The sequence below is a fragment of the Miniopterus schreibersii genome, assembly GCF_964146895.1.
Source record: "Miniopterus schreibersii genome assembly, chromosome: 14".
NCBI lineage: Eukaryota > Metazoa > Chordata > Mammalia > Chiroptera > Miniopteridae > Miniopterus > Miniopterus schreibersii.
Window position 1 is genome coordinate 35752003 of NC_138114.1, and position 16932 is coordinate 35768934.

The 16932-nt window shown below is 37.4% G+C and overlaps 1 protein-coding gene across 2 annotated transcripts in view; it reads left to right on the forward strand.

The window, feature by feature from the left end:
* The first annotated feature begins 4056 nt into the window (after positions 1-4056).
* The window catches only part of HELLS (helicase, lymphoid specific), a 30108-nt gene continuing 17232 nt past the window's right edge, over positions 4057-16932 (forward strand). The window contains exons 1-7 of one of the 2 annotated variants that reach the window (XM_081158729.1): positions 4057-4194; positions 4629-4750; positions 9492-9614; positions 11989-12045; positions 14477-14513; positions 14604-14668; positions 16162-16203. In XM_081158729.1, the coding sequence (XP_081014855.1) occupies positions 4164-4194; positions 4629-4750; positions 9492-9614; positions 11989-12045; positions 14477-14513; positions 14604-14668; positions 16162-16203 (477 nt within the window). In that variant the 5' untranslated portion in view covers positions 4057-4163. The remainder of the gene's footprint in view (positions 4195-4628; positions 4751-9491; positions 9615-11988; positions 12046-14476; positions 14514-14603; positions 14669-16161; positions 16204-16932) is intronic. The other variant, XM_081158730.1, reaches the window with a different exon arrangement.

Consider the following 16932-nt stretch of genomic DNA (forward strand, 5'->3'; position numbering starts at 1 on the left):
TAATACTACGCACAATGGTATTATAAAAGCAGAAAGTAAAACTTTAAATTTTCTGGTCTAGGCAGTATTGATAATCAGTATTGTAAATAGATGATGTATTTTGATTATCACCTAAATCCCCCACGGCTTTTAATTTTAGCATCTATATTCTTAAGAAACTTTGAAAGGGAAGTATTTACTTGATTAAAACCTTTGTAGATTGTAAAAGGCTTTTAATCCTGTGTTTAGACTTTAACTGGAGAAGGTAAACTGGAAAGTGTTTGAAAGTGTTTGTTCTACTCTTAATACTAAGTGATTTTTAAATAAATTGTGCTGCAATAAGGTAATTTCTCATTACTTTGTTGTAATATTTCTTATGATTCAATTTTTAAAGCCACTCATCAAACTTTAGACATGTTTTATGATCTTTTAAAAGATCAAAAGTCCTATAATTTACTTGCTCAAGATCTTCTAGTGGCATTCCTCATAACAAAAATCCACTCTTTACTCTGCTCTACAAGGTCTGTCTGTTCTGGCCTCTGCCTGTCTCTACAATTCCAACTACTCAGATGTAGGCCTAATTGACTTCTTGTCATTTCTCCACCTGCTAACCTCCTATCTACTACCTAAGGGCTTTTACTCTTGCTATTTCCTTGGAAATGTTCTTTGCTCAGGTCTTTGTATGGCATAGATTCTCTTTCGTTCAGGTCCCTGCTTAATGTCACTTCCTCAGAGTCAAGTTTTCTGTTTGTTTGTGTGTGTGTTTTTTTTTAATATCTTTATTGATTTCAGAGAGGAAAGGAGAGGGAGAGAGAGCTGGAAACATCAATGATGAGAGAGTCATTGATTGGCTGCAGCCCGCAACCCGGGCATATGCCCTGACCGGGAATCGAACCCCGATCACCTGGATCCTAGGTCGACGCTCAACCGCTGAGCCACGCCCGGCTGGGCCAGAGTCGAGTTTTCTGTAAATATACATCCATCATTCTCATGACCTTACTCTGCTTCCTATTTCCTTACACTGCTGAGACAGGCCAGTAAGCCAGGACTAGTGGAACAGGGAAACTGGGACAAATAGCTGAACAAAGTGGCTGAGCAATTCACAGCCAGACACAGAAGGTCACCTCCCTAGGGAAAACATGTAGGCCTCAGTTCTATTTCAGCTCCACGCTCAGAAAAGCAGCAGAATCAGGTGGGCAATGCCACACCCAGCTGCAGTGACTAATGACCCCCGGCCCTGGTGCCAACCAATCAGTAGAGACCATGACCCTGAAAGAACACACCAGGAGAACTGATGAATATCCTGCTGAAACCCTTCCCTGAGACCTCTCCTAAATATTCCCACCTACAAAAGAGAGAAAAGCCTCAAGACAAAGGACCCAGCATGTGCTCTCCCTCTGGAGAGCAGCCTGCACCATTCCCTTTCCCCTCTTCCCTTTCTTCTTCCCTCATAGGCACGCATCTCCTAAACTCTAAGAGTCCCCATGAGTCTTGCAGCCAGGGGACAGTGGGCAGCAGCAGCTCATTCCAGGCCAATCCCCTGAACCTGTCTCCAAGGCCCACTTTTCTCCAACTTCCCAGAGAGTTAAGGCAGCCCAGCCTAAGAGCTCTCCTGTTGCTTTTTCTATGCTAAGCCTGCCCTTGTTTTACTGTCCCCAGTTTTAATAAATGTACCCTCATAATCACCTGGACTTGTGTTTTGAAAATTTTCCTACACGAAGTCAAGAATCCACTCACTACCTACTGGCCCTAGGAAGACCCACACAGGGCCAGGTCCCCTGTCCAGTAACAGTCACTAGCTGACATTGTTTTCTATAGGTATTTGTCTATTATTTCCACTACAGTGTAAACTCTGAGGTCAGAAACAGTATATATATATTTTTAACCACTGACTTGCTAGTGCCCAAAATAGTGCTGGGCACTACCCATGATGGATATGGATGAATAGGTTGTTTTTATTTTGGCCATTCCTCAGTGAACTCTCCTTCCTATTAGATTATGCACTTGGCTAGAAACAACTTGAACATTTAAAGGTTGGGTAGAAGAGAATGAAATGGGAATGTCAGGAGAATGTAGGGTCAGAAAGAAACAAGGGACAAGGATCAACCCTAAAGGAGTGGTTGATAGTGCTATGTGGCAATGAGGTTGACATGAGGACTAAGAGATGCCCACTAAACTTAGCGTCATGTAGATCACTGACTTCCTTATTGACCTTGATGTGTGTTGAGTGGGGCAGCCAGACAAGTGGTTGAAGAATCAGTGGGAGGCAGGAAAATTAAAGATTGTTAATGTAGATAATTCTAAAGTTAGCTGTAAAAGGGAAACGAGCAGATAGTAAATGGTGGGAATAAAGGAGGTTGCCTCTTAACTTTTTTTAAGATGAGAGAGTTTTGAGTATTTAAATGTGAATGGAAAGGATTCAGAAAGGCTTAGAGAGAGAGAATGGGATATTATGTAATCTAAGAATCCTGAACAGGACGCAGGGAGGTGGATCCAGGGCATATCTGGAGGGAAAGTGGAAAAGGTGTTTAGCTGCAGGTAGCTTTGTAAATTTGGTTTTGGGAATCGAGAGGAGAGTTCTGACTTTTAAATACTGTTTAGTTTGTGAGGTAGGCAGAATGTAGGGTCGTCTAGTTTAAGCAAGAAGGAGCAGTCATTTTTTCAGGGGTTTTTTGGATTTTTTCCCCCACTTCTATAATGGGATGAATGATGAAGCCGTTAATATGAAAGGGATTTTAGAAGAGGAAGACATAAAAGGCAGTGTTTAAAAAGTCAGGGAGGATGAGATTTTGGGAGGATAGTTTGGTGAAGGTCAAAAATCTTATGTAGCCCTGGCAGGTATGGCTCAGTTGTTTGGAGCTCCCTCTATGCACCAAAAGGGGGTGGGGAATTCGATTCCCAGTCAGGGCACTTGCCCAGAGACTGATAGCTATTGTTTTTTATTAGAAAGAGGTAGGATTTAAGTAATTATTAAGGCTATATTTTATCTTAATACTAAACTAGGGGAAAGAGACAACTTTGGATGGTGAACAATGACATATTACAGAACTGTACACTTGAAACAATTTTATTAACCAGTGTCATCCCAATAAATTCAATAAAACATTTTTTAAAATACTGAAGTAGGGGTCAGAAGACTGGGTTCGACTCCTGTTTTATCAAAACGTGACTGGTTTCTGGGCAAGCCAATTTTTCTCTTGAGCATCAGTTTTTTTCACTACAATGTAGAAATAAAAATAATCTCTGCTAATCTCGGAGTGTTATGAAGGTTGCTTAAGATGGCTATGATAGCTGTGCATTGTAAATCCTTGAACTTTGTGCAAATACAATTATTAAAGTTGTTGGAGTCAGAAATGGTATGGCAGGCATACCGTAAGTTGGAAGGCAGGTAGAGGGGGAAAGACAGGAACTTGTAGAAAGGGAATGCAGACTACAAGGGGGGAGGGGGCGTGACGGCTGGAAAAACGAGACGAGAAAGGCTGCGCCTCCTGCAGGCGCCCACTGCGATTACTGGTCTACTGAATCACTCCATCTTTTACACTGGCCACAGCGCTCGATTTATCACTGCGTTCAGGTCTCCCTTATCCCGAAACGACTTCCTTGAACTCGACCATAATCTTAATTTACTATTTTTCTCTCCCATCCCACTCACAACCCATTTCTGGGCCATTTCGGGGAATGTTCACTGCGGACGGCGGGCGAGCGTGGCAGTGTTTGTTTCTGACACCCTCCCCGGGGTACTCACACCTTTGGGACCGAAAGGGTCGTCGGTGGGCGGGATTTAATCACCGCCAGTGTGGGAAGGTGCCTTGCAAACAGTTCAGAGCGCTGCTAACGGGTCACCCAGTACGCGAGAAAACTGGCTCCGTGGCAGGCAGAGCCACCCAGCACCACAGCGCCCGCGAACCGCCGGCTCCCGCGGCAGACGCCAGGTAAACACTACCCACCGCCCAGGTGCGTGTCCTGCGCCAAATCTCGCGCCGCCGGGGCAGGGGGCGGGGAAGGGGGCGGAGAGCACGAAGTATCGCGAGATGAGGGTGTTTCCCCCGCGAAAGAGAAGCGCGCGTTTTTTCTTTGGCCGGGATTTGTCGGGAAGCCTGGGACCAGCAGCGCCTGTGAGGAGACAGCGCGCGCCGTTCAGGTTCTTTGAGGAGGGGACCCTGTTTCTCAGCGTGTGACCAGCCATGCCAGCGCAGCAGCCCGCGAGCAGCGACGGTGAGTGAGAAAAACCTTCCTCCGGGCACGGGCGGCGGCGTCGGGGCCGGAGGGGGCCGCAGCATGGAAGCGGCAGCCGGGCTTTGGGGGAAGAGCTGACCCCGGGCAGAGACTGAGGAGGAAAAGAGGAGTAAGAAGCTGTGGAGGACGGGAGGGTACCCGGAATGATACACGTGTTTGCACGGTGCAGGAGGTTTTACACGCGAGAGCTGTATCTTCCAGAGCGTCTCGATTGGTAAACTAGGGTCCAGGCAACTTGTTGACATTGTGAAGGCTTAGGGATTAGGTCTCTTCCGAAGTGATGCTTGGCGTCTCCATGGGTCGTCAGCTTTTCCCTCGAATGCAGCTGGGAAGGAGAGAGGTTTTTATGTGGGAGGTGAGGAATTGGTAGTTTTTTCAAAACTGCAGTTTGGAAGGCTTCTCCCCTCTTGCAGGGTCGCGAGCCCCGGGCAGGGTGGAACAGCCGGAGCCTGCCCTGATTACCCCGGCCATGCTAGACGAGGAGGAGCAGCTCGAGGCTGCCGGGCTCGAGAGAGAGCGGAAGATGCTAGAAAAGGTAAGTTTGCGAATCAAGTTCATCGTCCTTAAAGCCGGCAGTAACCTGATGCTTCCTCGGAGGTGTGGTTTGTGTTCTTCGATTTTCTAGTCCGTTGTTTTCCTCCCCCCCATAAACTTTAAAATGGCTCTGTTATTTATCCTTTGTATGTTTACAGTTGTATTTGAGAAACCTTTGCGCGTGCTTTGAATGATGCTTCTATGAGAGGTAGTTTTGGCCTCTAAAGTGGCCTCATTTAAAATTGCTTGGTTAGCCATTACAATTCTTCCAGAGTTGATAGTGAATTCTGTCAGTGTTGTTTTCCACCTAATTGATCAACTTGCTTTTTGTTTTCTTGGGCTACTGCTTAGTAAGATTCTTTAGGTAAAAATGTGGTGTACTTTTTTCATAAGTTATTTTACTTGTGGTTTTCATGCACAGAGCACCTATTTTTGTAGATCACTAAAATAATTTTTAACCTCTTGAAAACTGAATTCCGAAATACATTTTACTCCAGTAAAAAAGACCTGCTGTTTAATTATTGCATAAGCAAGAAAAAGAATATCTAGCCACCTGCTCTTAACCTCCTGCCTACTAAGTGGTTTTCTTGTAATAATTCATTTAGCCCTCCCAATATTATGACGATATAGGTAGTTTTGATATCTCCATTTACATAAGACAAAACTGAGGTAGTTGGGGGTCACATGCTAATAAACTCAAATTTAAACTGTGCTTGTCTCCAGAGTTCTTGTCCTTAACCCTATAGCCCTCTAAGAAAATATGCATTAGTATTGAATTAACTCCATGTAATTACATAACCGTCTACATTGGGAAATAATGCGCACCAAAGGCAAGTAATGATTCAACTGGCTCCCTGTTATTTTATATCAACAATAATGATTTTTTTTTGTTAGTATTAACACCTCATGAGCATTTGTTGTGAGGCACCATTCTGAGTGCTGTACATTCATTTACCCATTGAGTCCTCAGTTATTCTATAAAGTAGATATTGTTATTAAACAATACTATTAACCTTACTAGTTTAATTACTAATATAAACTATTGATTGTTATTAAAGTATTCTATGAAGTAGGTTCTGTTTTCACCTTATTTTACAGATGAAGAAACTGAGGCACTTAGAAGTTGCCTGGGTCCCTACAGCTAGTAAATGGCAGTGTCAAGATTGTAATGTAGCCAGTGAGGTTCCAGAAGTCACACTTTTTAACCACCATACTGTATGTTGATGCCAGTAATGTAGGTTCTACTATTAGTGATCGTCCATAGTTGATCATAATAATCAGTTAAGGTAATATGTTAACAGGTTTTAATAGAATTGGGAGGTTAACCTTGTACCACCTTTCCTCATTCTCTGAATTTCTATAGTACTTTGTTTATTGCACATTACTTACTTGACTCTCACTTTGTTTATTGAGGGAACATCACTTAACTTTTGTTTTTGTAGGCTCTGCACCTAGCAGTCAGTAAATATTTATTGAATTGCTAAGTCTGGTAAAAGAATATTTTGTAATATATTACATATATAAAATTACATAAATAAAATAAATATACTTACCAGGTGAATTTTAAAGGAGGAACCCTGGGACAAGTGTCTGGAATTGTATCAACTTCAGAGGTTGTAAGAGCCTTCATTTTTGTGTAGTGTATCTTCAGTTTTATAACCCATGAAGGTTGTTGGGTAAGGAAATACCATTTGAAGAAAGAAGTGAGGTACCATCAAAATACCTTCCCAGAATACACAGTTTGAGGAAAGAAACATTTTCACATTGGAAAAAGGTTGTCAAAATTTATAGTACCATAACTGATGAAACTAGGAATCAAAATGACTTCTACTTTCAGTGAAATTTTTAAGCTTTTGAACATACTTTTTCCAATTAGTCCTAAAATTTTTTGGAATTGTTTTTGTTGAGGGATAGGTATGGTACAGCTAGTTTTTGTTTGTTTTTTACACAGGCAATTAAAATAGCAAGTTTTAATCCACTTTTAGTCCTTCCATGAATAAAGCATATAGCTCTTTTTAATCCTTCTAATAAAAGAGTGTTATTTGCTGAACACCTGTTGTGGTCCCTTGTTATTACATTGACTTTTATGTAAGTATTAAAAGAACTTGATTAATTTTTGCACTTGACATTCATAAATTACTTCCTGGGTTATTATGGAGAAAGTTCTAAGAATGAGTCTCTACCTACAAGTCTGAAGGCCAAAAGCTCATTATACAAAAGGAAAAATTCTTTCCTTTTCCAAGAATACAGTTTTTATGGGCATATATTTTGAAGTATGTACTTAAGAGAGGAAGAGCCAGCTTAAGTCTTAATGGGAAGCATTTACTTTGCCTTAGGAGATTTTAAGGTTTGTGAAGAGCCTGGACAATGACTTTAACATTTGTGAGCTACACTTATTTTCTTTGACTTTTCACCTGCATTTCCTTTAAAAAGAAGTCATTGTTAGTCTAAAATCCTTAAGAGTAGCATTAATGTTTCTGAAGTGGGGGAGGGGAGAGGTAAGAGTTGGAAGAGGTAAAAGGAAAATAGTTTATATTGTGTAGACTGAAATATAATTCTCTTCCCACACCCAGAATCTGGGATTGGTGTTGGGAATGATCATGGGGTAGACAGAGAGAATTGATGCCCTTGGTCTCTGTTGGCATACACTTTCATTCTGGTCATCTAGATACGCTCCCTGCCAGGCATTCAGTGCTTCCCACAGATGGAGCTCCAGTTTACCTTGCAATAGCATAATAAAGTTGTTAAGTCAAAAAAGAGTAATGATAGATAAGATTGACTACAAAATCATTTTGAAATACATAAGACTGGGTTTAAAGGTTAACCATTGGTATAATATTCTAATTACATTAATTGTAAATTGTTGCTCATGGTGACATCTTAAAGCTTTAAATTTAAGGTAACAAATATATGTAAATTAAGCCCAGAATATTTTAACTAAAATTTTAAACAAATTTATAAAGTTAAAAATTTGAGAATTTATTTTTATAAAGTAATTTCATCTCACCATTTATAATACCCACCTCATTTATTATGGTAATCACAGTAGTATAGTGGTAATAGTAAAAGAAAGGCTGTTATAAAAGAAGTAAAAATAGAGTTTGATAAGATATTAACAAATTAATTTCATGGGTAAGATTATGGGTGATTATTAAATATTTTTTCTGTAATGTACATGTATTACTTTAGTTATTTTTATTTTTAGGTGCCTTACTGTCATTGCTTTTGCATTAGAAAAGAAATTTATTTTTTTTAATATATCTTTATTGATTTCAGAGAGGAAGGGAGAGAGAGAGATAGAAACATCAATGAAACATCAATGATGAGAGAGTCACTGATCGGCTGCAGCCCACAACCCAGGCATGTGCCCTGACCGGGAATCGAACCCTGATCTCCTGGATCCTAGGTCGACACTCAACCGCTGAGCCACGCCTGGCTGGGTGAAAAGAAATTTATTTTGAAAGAAAAGCTAGAGAGATCTATAAAATAAAGCCAGTATACAATGGTGCCTGATTTATAAGGTCAAGCTTCAACCACTAAATTAAATTTAATTAGATTATGCTACCTAGGCCCTTCTTTCACACCCACAAACACACTCTTTGTCTAGTGAATGAAATTGATGCTTGATAGGATTTGCAGATATTTGGTTTTGGTAGATGAAATCAACTCTCAATTGATTCATTTCAGCCCACTTAATGCATTACTTTGAATTTAGATTATACTGGGTTGGCAAGTTATGAACTGGATTTTACCTGTGCCTGTCAATTCAGTAGTTTTATTGGAACACAATTATGTTCATTTGTTTACATATTGTATTTGACTGCTCTTATGCAAAAAGGCAGAATTGAGTATTTGCAGTACAAACCATATGATAATCATTTTTAACTATTCATGCTTTGGCCCTTTACAGAAAAAGCCTGTGGGCCACTGAACTCTACTGTTTGATGCCTTTATGTCTTTCATCTTGTGGCCTGTGCTATTGTTCTTTTAAAATATTAAACTTTTATCATTGTGAGGTCGCTATTGTAGTTGCTTAGAAATCACTCATAAGGTGTTTGAAAATAATATGCAGAAACTTGAAAAGTTATAAAGCAGAGCTTTGTAATTGGAAATTGTACAGAGGTGAAAGATAAAGTAAAAGAAAGCTAAAATAGAAGGGGAGGACTCTGGGGAACAATACTGCTGGAGGAAAGAGAAAAGGTTGTAAGAAATCAATAGATTTAACATGTTGAAATATTTTAACACAGTTTTAAAATTCTGAAAGCAGATATTCTACTCCCTCACCAAGGACATTTTTTAATTCTAATGTTCTTTGAAATAAAACTGGTATATATAATTTTTCTTTTCATTTGATTGTTTAAAAACTGAACTTCAACTTGAATTAAATATTTACTGTCTAAGTTTAATTGCAAATATTTTAAAAGGGGACCCTTAACTAAGTAGATGACAGTAACTATATGTCCGGTGTTTGAATTTTCAGTATTTTGGTATGCAAGCTGCGTATTACCAGATTGCTTGTTGAACCCAAGAATCATAATTTTTTTTTTAGCTATTTGTTCTAGTTTTTTGTTTGGAAAATAAAGTATATTTAGTAAACTAATTTAATATAAAATTTTTTTCATTAATTACATGAAGTATATTAAACCTACAGAGCATTTGTTAAGCCAGTTTCATTACACCTTCTGCAAAAAAGCAATGTATGTCTAAAAACTAATAATTATGGAAATCTTCTCTTTGGATAGGCTCACATGTCTTGGGATAGAGAATCTGTGGACATTCGGTACCGTAGACTTCAACATTTACTTGAAAAAAGCAATATCTACTCTAAATTTTTATTGACTAAAATGGAACAGCAACAATTAGAGGTATGTGTATGTGATTGATTACAGCTAATAGCTTAAATTTTTTTAAACTAGCTTTATTGAGACAGAAATTACATACAATAAAAGGCACATGTTTTAATTTTATAATTTGATGACTTTTGACCAGTATATAGACTTGGGTAACCATCAGCACGATCAAGATAAAGAACATTTCCATCATTCCCCCAAGTTCTCTTTTTTAGTAATCCCTATGCTGGCCACCACTGATCCTGTTTTCTGTCATCATAGATTAGTATCCCTTTTTCTAGAATTTCCTATAAATGGAGTCATGTGGTAAGCACTCTTTGTGTCTTGCTTCTTTATTTAGCTCTGTATTTTTGAGATTCGCTTATGTTGTGTTTGCTTAGTAGGTAATCCTTTTTATTCCTGAGAAGCATTCCATTATATGAATATACCACCATTTATTTTCTATTCACCTGACTGACTTGTCCTGTCTAATGATGTTTTTTGGATGTTAGAAATGGTGAATTTTATGTTGCTCAGTCTTTTTTTTTTTTAAATTGCTTTATTGAGATAATTGACAATCACAGAAGTGCACATTTAAAATGTACAATTTTCTAAGTTTTGACATATGTATGTATATACCTATGAAGTCACAATCAAGATAATGAACATAATCATCAACTCAAAAAATTCCTGCCTGTCCCCCTTTTAATTGAGGTATAATTGACATTAGTTTCAGCAGAATGATTCGATATTTTATATATTGCAAAATGAACACCACAGTAAGTTTAGTTAACATCCATCACCATACATAGTTAACAAAATTTTCTTCTTTTTGAGATTTACTCTTCTAGTAACTTTCACATATGCAGTACAGGATTATTAACTATGGCCTTCATACTGTACAGTACATCTCCATGGCTTATTTTATAACTGGAAATTTATACCTTTTTTCCTTATTCATCCATTTCCTCCTCTCCCTCAACTACCAATCTGTTCTTTGTATCTATAAGCTTGTGGGGTTTTTGTTTTGGGGGTTTTGTTTTGTTTTTAAGATTACACGCATAAGCGAGATCATATATGGTGTTTGTCTTTCTCTGCCTGACTTATTTTACTTAGCATAATGCCCTCAAGGTCCATTTATGTTGTCACAAATGGCAGACTTTTATTCTTTTTCATGGCTGAATTCCTGCCCCTTTTTAATTTTCTCCCATCCCTTATTTCCTGTCTTCCCTCTCTACTTATCTTCTTCTCGAGATAGCCATTGGTCCTGCTTTCTGTTCTTATAGATTAATTTGCATTTTCTGTTGGTGATATGTTCTTTGAGCTTTTATATGTCTGGAAAAGTCTTCATTTGATTTCATTTTTGAAAGATAACTTTATTGGGTAAAGAATTTCTTTTTCTTCGGGACTTCCTTCCCTACACAGTTCTTTAATGATGTTTAACTGCTCTCTAGCTTACATTGTTTCTGATAATGATGGTCCATGCTTTACCTCTCAGGCCTTGTTCCAGGTGTGTTTCCTGCCTTTGGGCCTTTGCACTGGCTGTTTTCTGTGTGGAACCCTCTTCTAGATACCTGCCACTTCAGGTCTTGGCTTAAATGTTTTCTCAGTGAGGACTTCCCTGACAATTTTCAATAAAGTTGGCTACCTGACACCTCTGCCCTTGCACTTCTGATCCCCTTTGCCTTGTTCTAGTTTTTTTGCTACATTTGCAGGTTTGTTTGTTTTTCCCCCTTGCCTGAAGCCCCTTTAAACCTTTGTATGGTAAAATGAAACACAGACATAAAAACATATCTTGGTATCCTGTGTTAGAAGGCCTTTTTACTTTGGCTGACAGGAATGTGAACTATTCCTAATCCCTCATCAATGTGGGGATTGTTCCAGCTGCTTCTTTCTAGTGGCTTTTCGTGGCCTTGGTTTTCTTATGCTTGTTTGTATACTGATCAACACTCAGCAAAAACTTGACTACTGATCTTCAGAGCTTTCTTTGTCTGCAGCTCTTCTCTTTGTTACTTGACCCTAGGTGTGCTAGCAGCTCTAAATGTAGCACTCTTGTCTCCTCAACTCAGGTAGACTGTTGAGCTCTGTTTGGGTTCTCCATTATTTGCTCTTGGAAATTGCCTTCAGGCAGTAAGCTGTGCGATCAGAAAAGTCACCTCATTTATTTGCATTCTGTCAGTGTTCACTGTCCTTTGCTGTATGTTGTCTGAAAACCATTGTGTAATATATTTTATCTGGATTTTAGTTGCTTAAGGGAGGAGTACCCTGGTCCGTGAAGTCTTGAAGTGCAAGTTCTTTTTATAAAAAATTTTATGTATTTTTAGAAGTTCTTTATTCTGAACATAAGTTATTTGAGATGTGTTTATACTTTGCATTTCTATTTGTGACACTAAGAAGAATTATTTTACAGGAGCAGAAGAAGAAAGAGAAATTAGAGAGAAAAAAGGAATCTTCCAAAGTTACTATGGTAATATACAGTAAGCTAGAATGTATTGTATATGTTACCTTAAATACTGAAGAAATTCTTTTGTATTCTATTAACTTTATTGATCATATATTTACTTTTAACCTTTATCTGTTAATCTGTCTTTGTTACAAACTGCATAGGAACATGTAAAACTGTTTCTCAGTATTTTAGATATGGAAGGAGAATTCAAAAAATATGACCACTTCAGTTTATTATTCTGTAGACTATATCTTATGTATGCAAAATTTTACTTATCTGGGAAAACTCTGCAAATGTTTTATACTGCAAGGCATTTTATAAGTGGCCAGCCTGTAATGATTACTCTTCTTCATGCCTTCATCCTCACCACGTCAACCTGTAGCCATAACAGTAATCTCAGTTTGTAGCTTGTGCATAAATTTGACCAAAATTAGAGCAGACACTCATCTCCTAATAACACCTCAGATGGTAGAACACACATTTAGGGATATACTGAATTTTAGATGTGATCTTTTTGAAGATTATGCTTTAACATGAGGCTGTTTAATGCCATAGTGATGGGAACTGTATGAAGAACAGTTGTGCTAGTGAAAAGAATAATGAAGGCAGCATTTATTGAGTACTTGTTATGTATCAGGTATTGTTCTAAGTCACATGCTTTTTCTCAGTTCTCAAAACAGCTGTTTTGTAGAGGTGCTGTTATTGTCCCCATTTTACATTTAAAGAAGCTGATGCAAGGAGATAAGAGTCCATCCTCATTCCCAGATTCTATGGATACCCACAAGCATGTGCACATGCAGAGCAGCCAAAAATTTTGAGTCTCCCCACACACACGTTCCCAGCTGAAGTCAAACAAAGCGGTGATCTACTTACAAGTGTTCTTTTTGTGGTCTATTTAATGCTGTGATTTTTGTTGATTTTGCAGTTCAAAATGTCCCCTTAGCCTCATTGTGCCACAGTGCTTTCTGGTGTTTCTAATGCAAGAAGGTTGTGTTGTGACTCCAGGAGTTACGTGCTATTGGCCCTGAGTTCAATGTTAATCAACATGTATGTTGAAGATAAAATAGCAACACTCATTAAACAAGGTTATGTATTTCATCAATTGATGAAAATGTAACCAGAGCCTTGCAGGAAGGCTCTAAACTTCTATTTCTCCTAGAGGCAGTGGTTTAGTGTTCACCAATTCCTTATTTGCAGTGACTTTATAAAACATAACTGCTGAATTGATAACTTGCTGAAGATCACATATCTAATAAATAATAATTCTAGGATTAATTTCAGACCCAACACTTAGCTCCTGTACTAAACTGCTTTTATTAGGAAATATCAAAATGCCAATAGGCAAAATAGATAGGGTATTTTTTTATTTATTTAAAATAATACGTTTTTATTGACTTAAGAGAGAGGGGTAGATAGAAACATCTGCCTCCTGCTGGGGATTGAGCCTGAAACCCGGGAATGTGCCCTGATTGGGAATGGAACCTCAATCTCTTGGATCATAGGTCACTGCTCAACCACTGAGCCACGCCAAGCCAGGCTAGATAGGGTGTTTTTTAAGTCCAGTTATTTGATCCTTAGCATGGTTAGTGGTGACAATGTACATAGTTGATAATGTTGCAACAGAAGTAGTTTTCAAAAACTTACCTAATTTGACTCAGTTGTTAATTTCAAGGACTTATTTTGACTTTTTAAAGAAAATGTACTTATAAGGTAATTGTACTGGCTTAACTGTTTACTCCCTATTCTTCAGCTGGTTGATTTAATCCATCCTTTACTTTTGTCCAGCTAAGTTTTTATACCAGGATTTTGTGGGGGGGTTTCCCCACTTTGTTCTAAAGATGCAAACCATTAAATTCTGCCTACTGCATCTCACCAATTCCTTTTGATATTTTCATTTTCAATCCTCTAACTTTTTATATCATTATTTAATTCAGCTTATTTTTCAGTCATTTTCATTTCTCATACATGTTGTCTACCTTATTCTTGATCTTTTCCAACTCTCAGTTTCAAACTGTTTTTGAACATTTCTTCCTTTCCCTTATCTTCTCTTCCAGTAATATTTTTTTCAGTCAGTATTCTTTTATTTCTTTCCATTGTACTTTTAATTTTACTGAAAAAGAGTACTCCTTCTGTACCATAACAGTTGAATGTCTTCAGCATAAACATATAGAAAATGTATGTGGTAATTTCAAAATAAAATGTCTTTATGTTTAATTTTGAAAGTTTTCTTGTTTAAAACGTTTTAAAAATGAGGATAGTAGAGTATTTGGGGAAAAGTACAGGGTTATGGTTACAAATAAGTTATAGTAGTGAAGTCAGTAAAAGGTTACATGTTGGTAAGTATAATAGTAAAGAGTTGTGGATGTGGTTCAACTGCAAGGAATATTTACTTTTAGTATGTAATACCATAGCAGTCCTTAGGAAAATAATATTCTAAATCCTTGTTCTGTAGGGTAAAAGTTCCATTGGTGCAAGTGAGGAGAATCCAGGTAAATTTCCTTGTTCCAGTTTTTAAGAACATGTGATTCTATCTTTGCATTAATTGCTGTCAAAAATAAAATGGAAATTGTTTTTTATAGTTATGAGAAAGAAAAGAGGAAGAGAAGATGAATCATACAATATTTCAGAGGTCATGTCAAAAGAGGTAAAAATAAAAGGGGAAGGGCACATAAGGTTCAATGTTGAGTAAAAACTTATTGTGGGTTTTATACTACATTAAAGCTGAATGGATTATGGTTATCTACTTGGCTTTTGAGACCATTAAGTTCTTTGAGGGAAGAAGATGGTATCTTCCTGTTTGTTAAAGGAGCATGAGCTTGGCTTGAAGAGAAATTATTATAATTTCTTGAAACCTCAAAACCTTAAGAATTTTGTTGTTCTTCCTTCTTGAAGGCTATTAGGGATCTAAAAGCACATAATCATTTCTAAAACTGGATCCTTTTTGTATATCCTCACTTGCAACCTCATAATAGTAATTAATTAAAGAGCATCTTCAATTATGACAAACCTTAAATGCTACTTAAGCATCACATTCTTACATTTAAAAAATTCTAACTTTATTATCTACAGACCTTTTCTTTTCCCTGAAATTCAAAAATTCAAATTCTTTAGATCTTCATAAAGTGTAAAATTTTAAATTTCACATAATTCTTGTCTTTAGGAATATTCCTCCTCATTCCCAACCCCACCCCCATTATAAAAATAATGGTCAGGACCCACTCAGTTGATTACAGAACACATTCAACCTGCAGTTGAAAAACACTATTAATGAGATTTATTGATGTTTAGCCAATCACACAGTTGTTAATTTAATTCATCATATGTTTGTAGCCATATCTGCTCTGGGCAGACTTTGTCCCTAGTGGATAAGATCAATCAGTAAAGAAAGGTAAGGACTGTTTTACCTAAGTCACCAGGTGGCACTCGGGTATTGCTTGTCTCCACACCCTTAACATCGAGTAGGAACTTCAAAATCAGAACACTTTTATTCTGTAGTTTTCATTTATTTGTCTTTGCCTCTTGCTCAGGATTACAAATGCAAATGTTTAGCCACAGAGGCTTAAAGTGGGCTGGAGTTGGGATTATAATACTTTTGGGAGTCGATTCTTGAGTAACAGGAGTAGCCACAACTTTTTTCTAGAGCAGAGTTTGGGAAACTTTTTTCTGTATAGGACCAGATAGTAAATGTTTTTGGCTTTAAGTAGTTTTGTAGGTAACTACTCAACCATGAATTTGGCTGAAAGAAGGCATAAACTGTAAACAAATAAGAGTCTGGCTTTGTTCTAATTAAACTTTATTTATAAAAACAGGCTGCCAGCTGGAGTTGGTCCACAGGGTGTAGTTTGCCAACCTCTGTAGTGCAGAACTATTAGCCATGTGTGAATTTGGACCTACTCTCTTCAGAGTTTAAAAAAATGGAAAATTCAGGAGCAAATATCCCACTTTATGTGTTGGTAACTAATTAAGAATTTTATAAGACCCTGTAGGTTTAATTTTGCCTGAGGTCTTCCAGTTTCAGTCCTATTTTAATTACCATGAGAGCCTTATCCCCATTTCCTGGCATAAAATCAGAACAGTAAATGTCTGTTAAATACATGAATGAACCACATACATTGTTATTTTGTGCTTATTTTCTAGGAAATTTTGTCTGTGGCTAAAAAAAATAAAAAGGAGAATGAGGTAAGAGATTTAAATAAATATTAAACTTAGGGGTTATATTTGCTTCTCTGATTACTACTGTCTTATAATTACCAGTATACTTTTTTTTCACCAGATAACCTAATTCTTAGCCTTTATGAAAAGTTCACATTTGCTTTTCCAGTTGAATGTCTAGTTGTGACATCATTTATAAGACTTTTCCTACCAACTGGCTTAATTTTCATTTTCACATTCTTAAAATGGAGTTGTGGAGTTCGTCAACCAATAAAATCTATTGGTTATGAGTGTCACAAACAGATACACGTTTACATTCTTGAGTGTGTAGTGAATTTTAAAACTTTACTTACCTTGTCCCTTTGCCTGCAATGAAGGTAATTACTTATTTTGAAATAAGTGTTTCTATGTTCCTTGAAAGGAAATTTGTTTTTCTTTTCTTTTGCAACATTATCAATTATATTTGTTGTAGGTGAAGGAAATTATTAAGAAAGTAGTTCAATAAATTCTTGCATAGCAATTAGAGCAGGGGTGGGGAACACCCACGAAATCATTTGGTCTGGTTGGTCCTGCGAAGGCAACTGCAGGTGGGTCTTGAGTTTCAGTAAATCTAGGAGCTTTTTTATATCTCATTTGTAAGTTGATAATTTTGAATGGCCCTCAAATGATGTTATAAATCCCAGTGGCCCTTGACAGAAAAAAGATTCCCTACCCCTGAATTAGAGATTTGGAAAGGAGGTACAATTATAAAAGTCA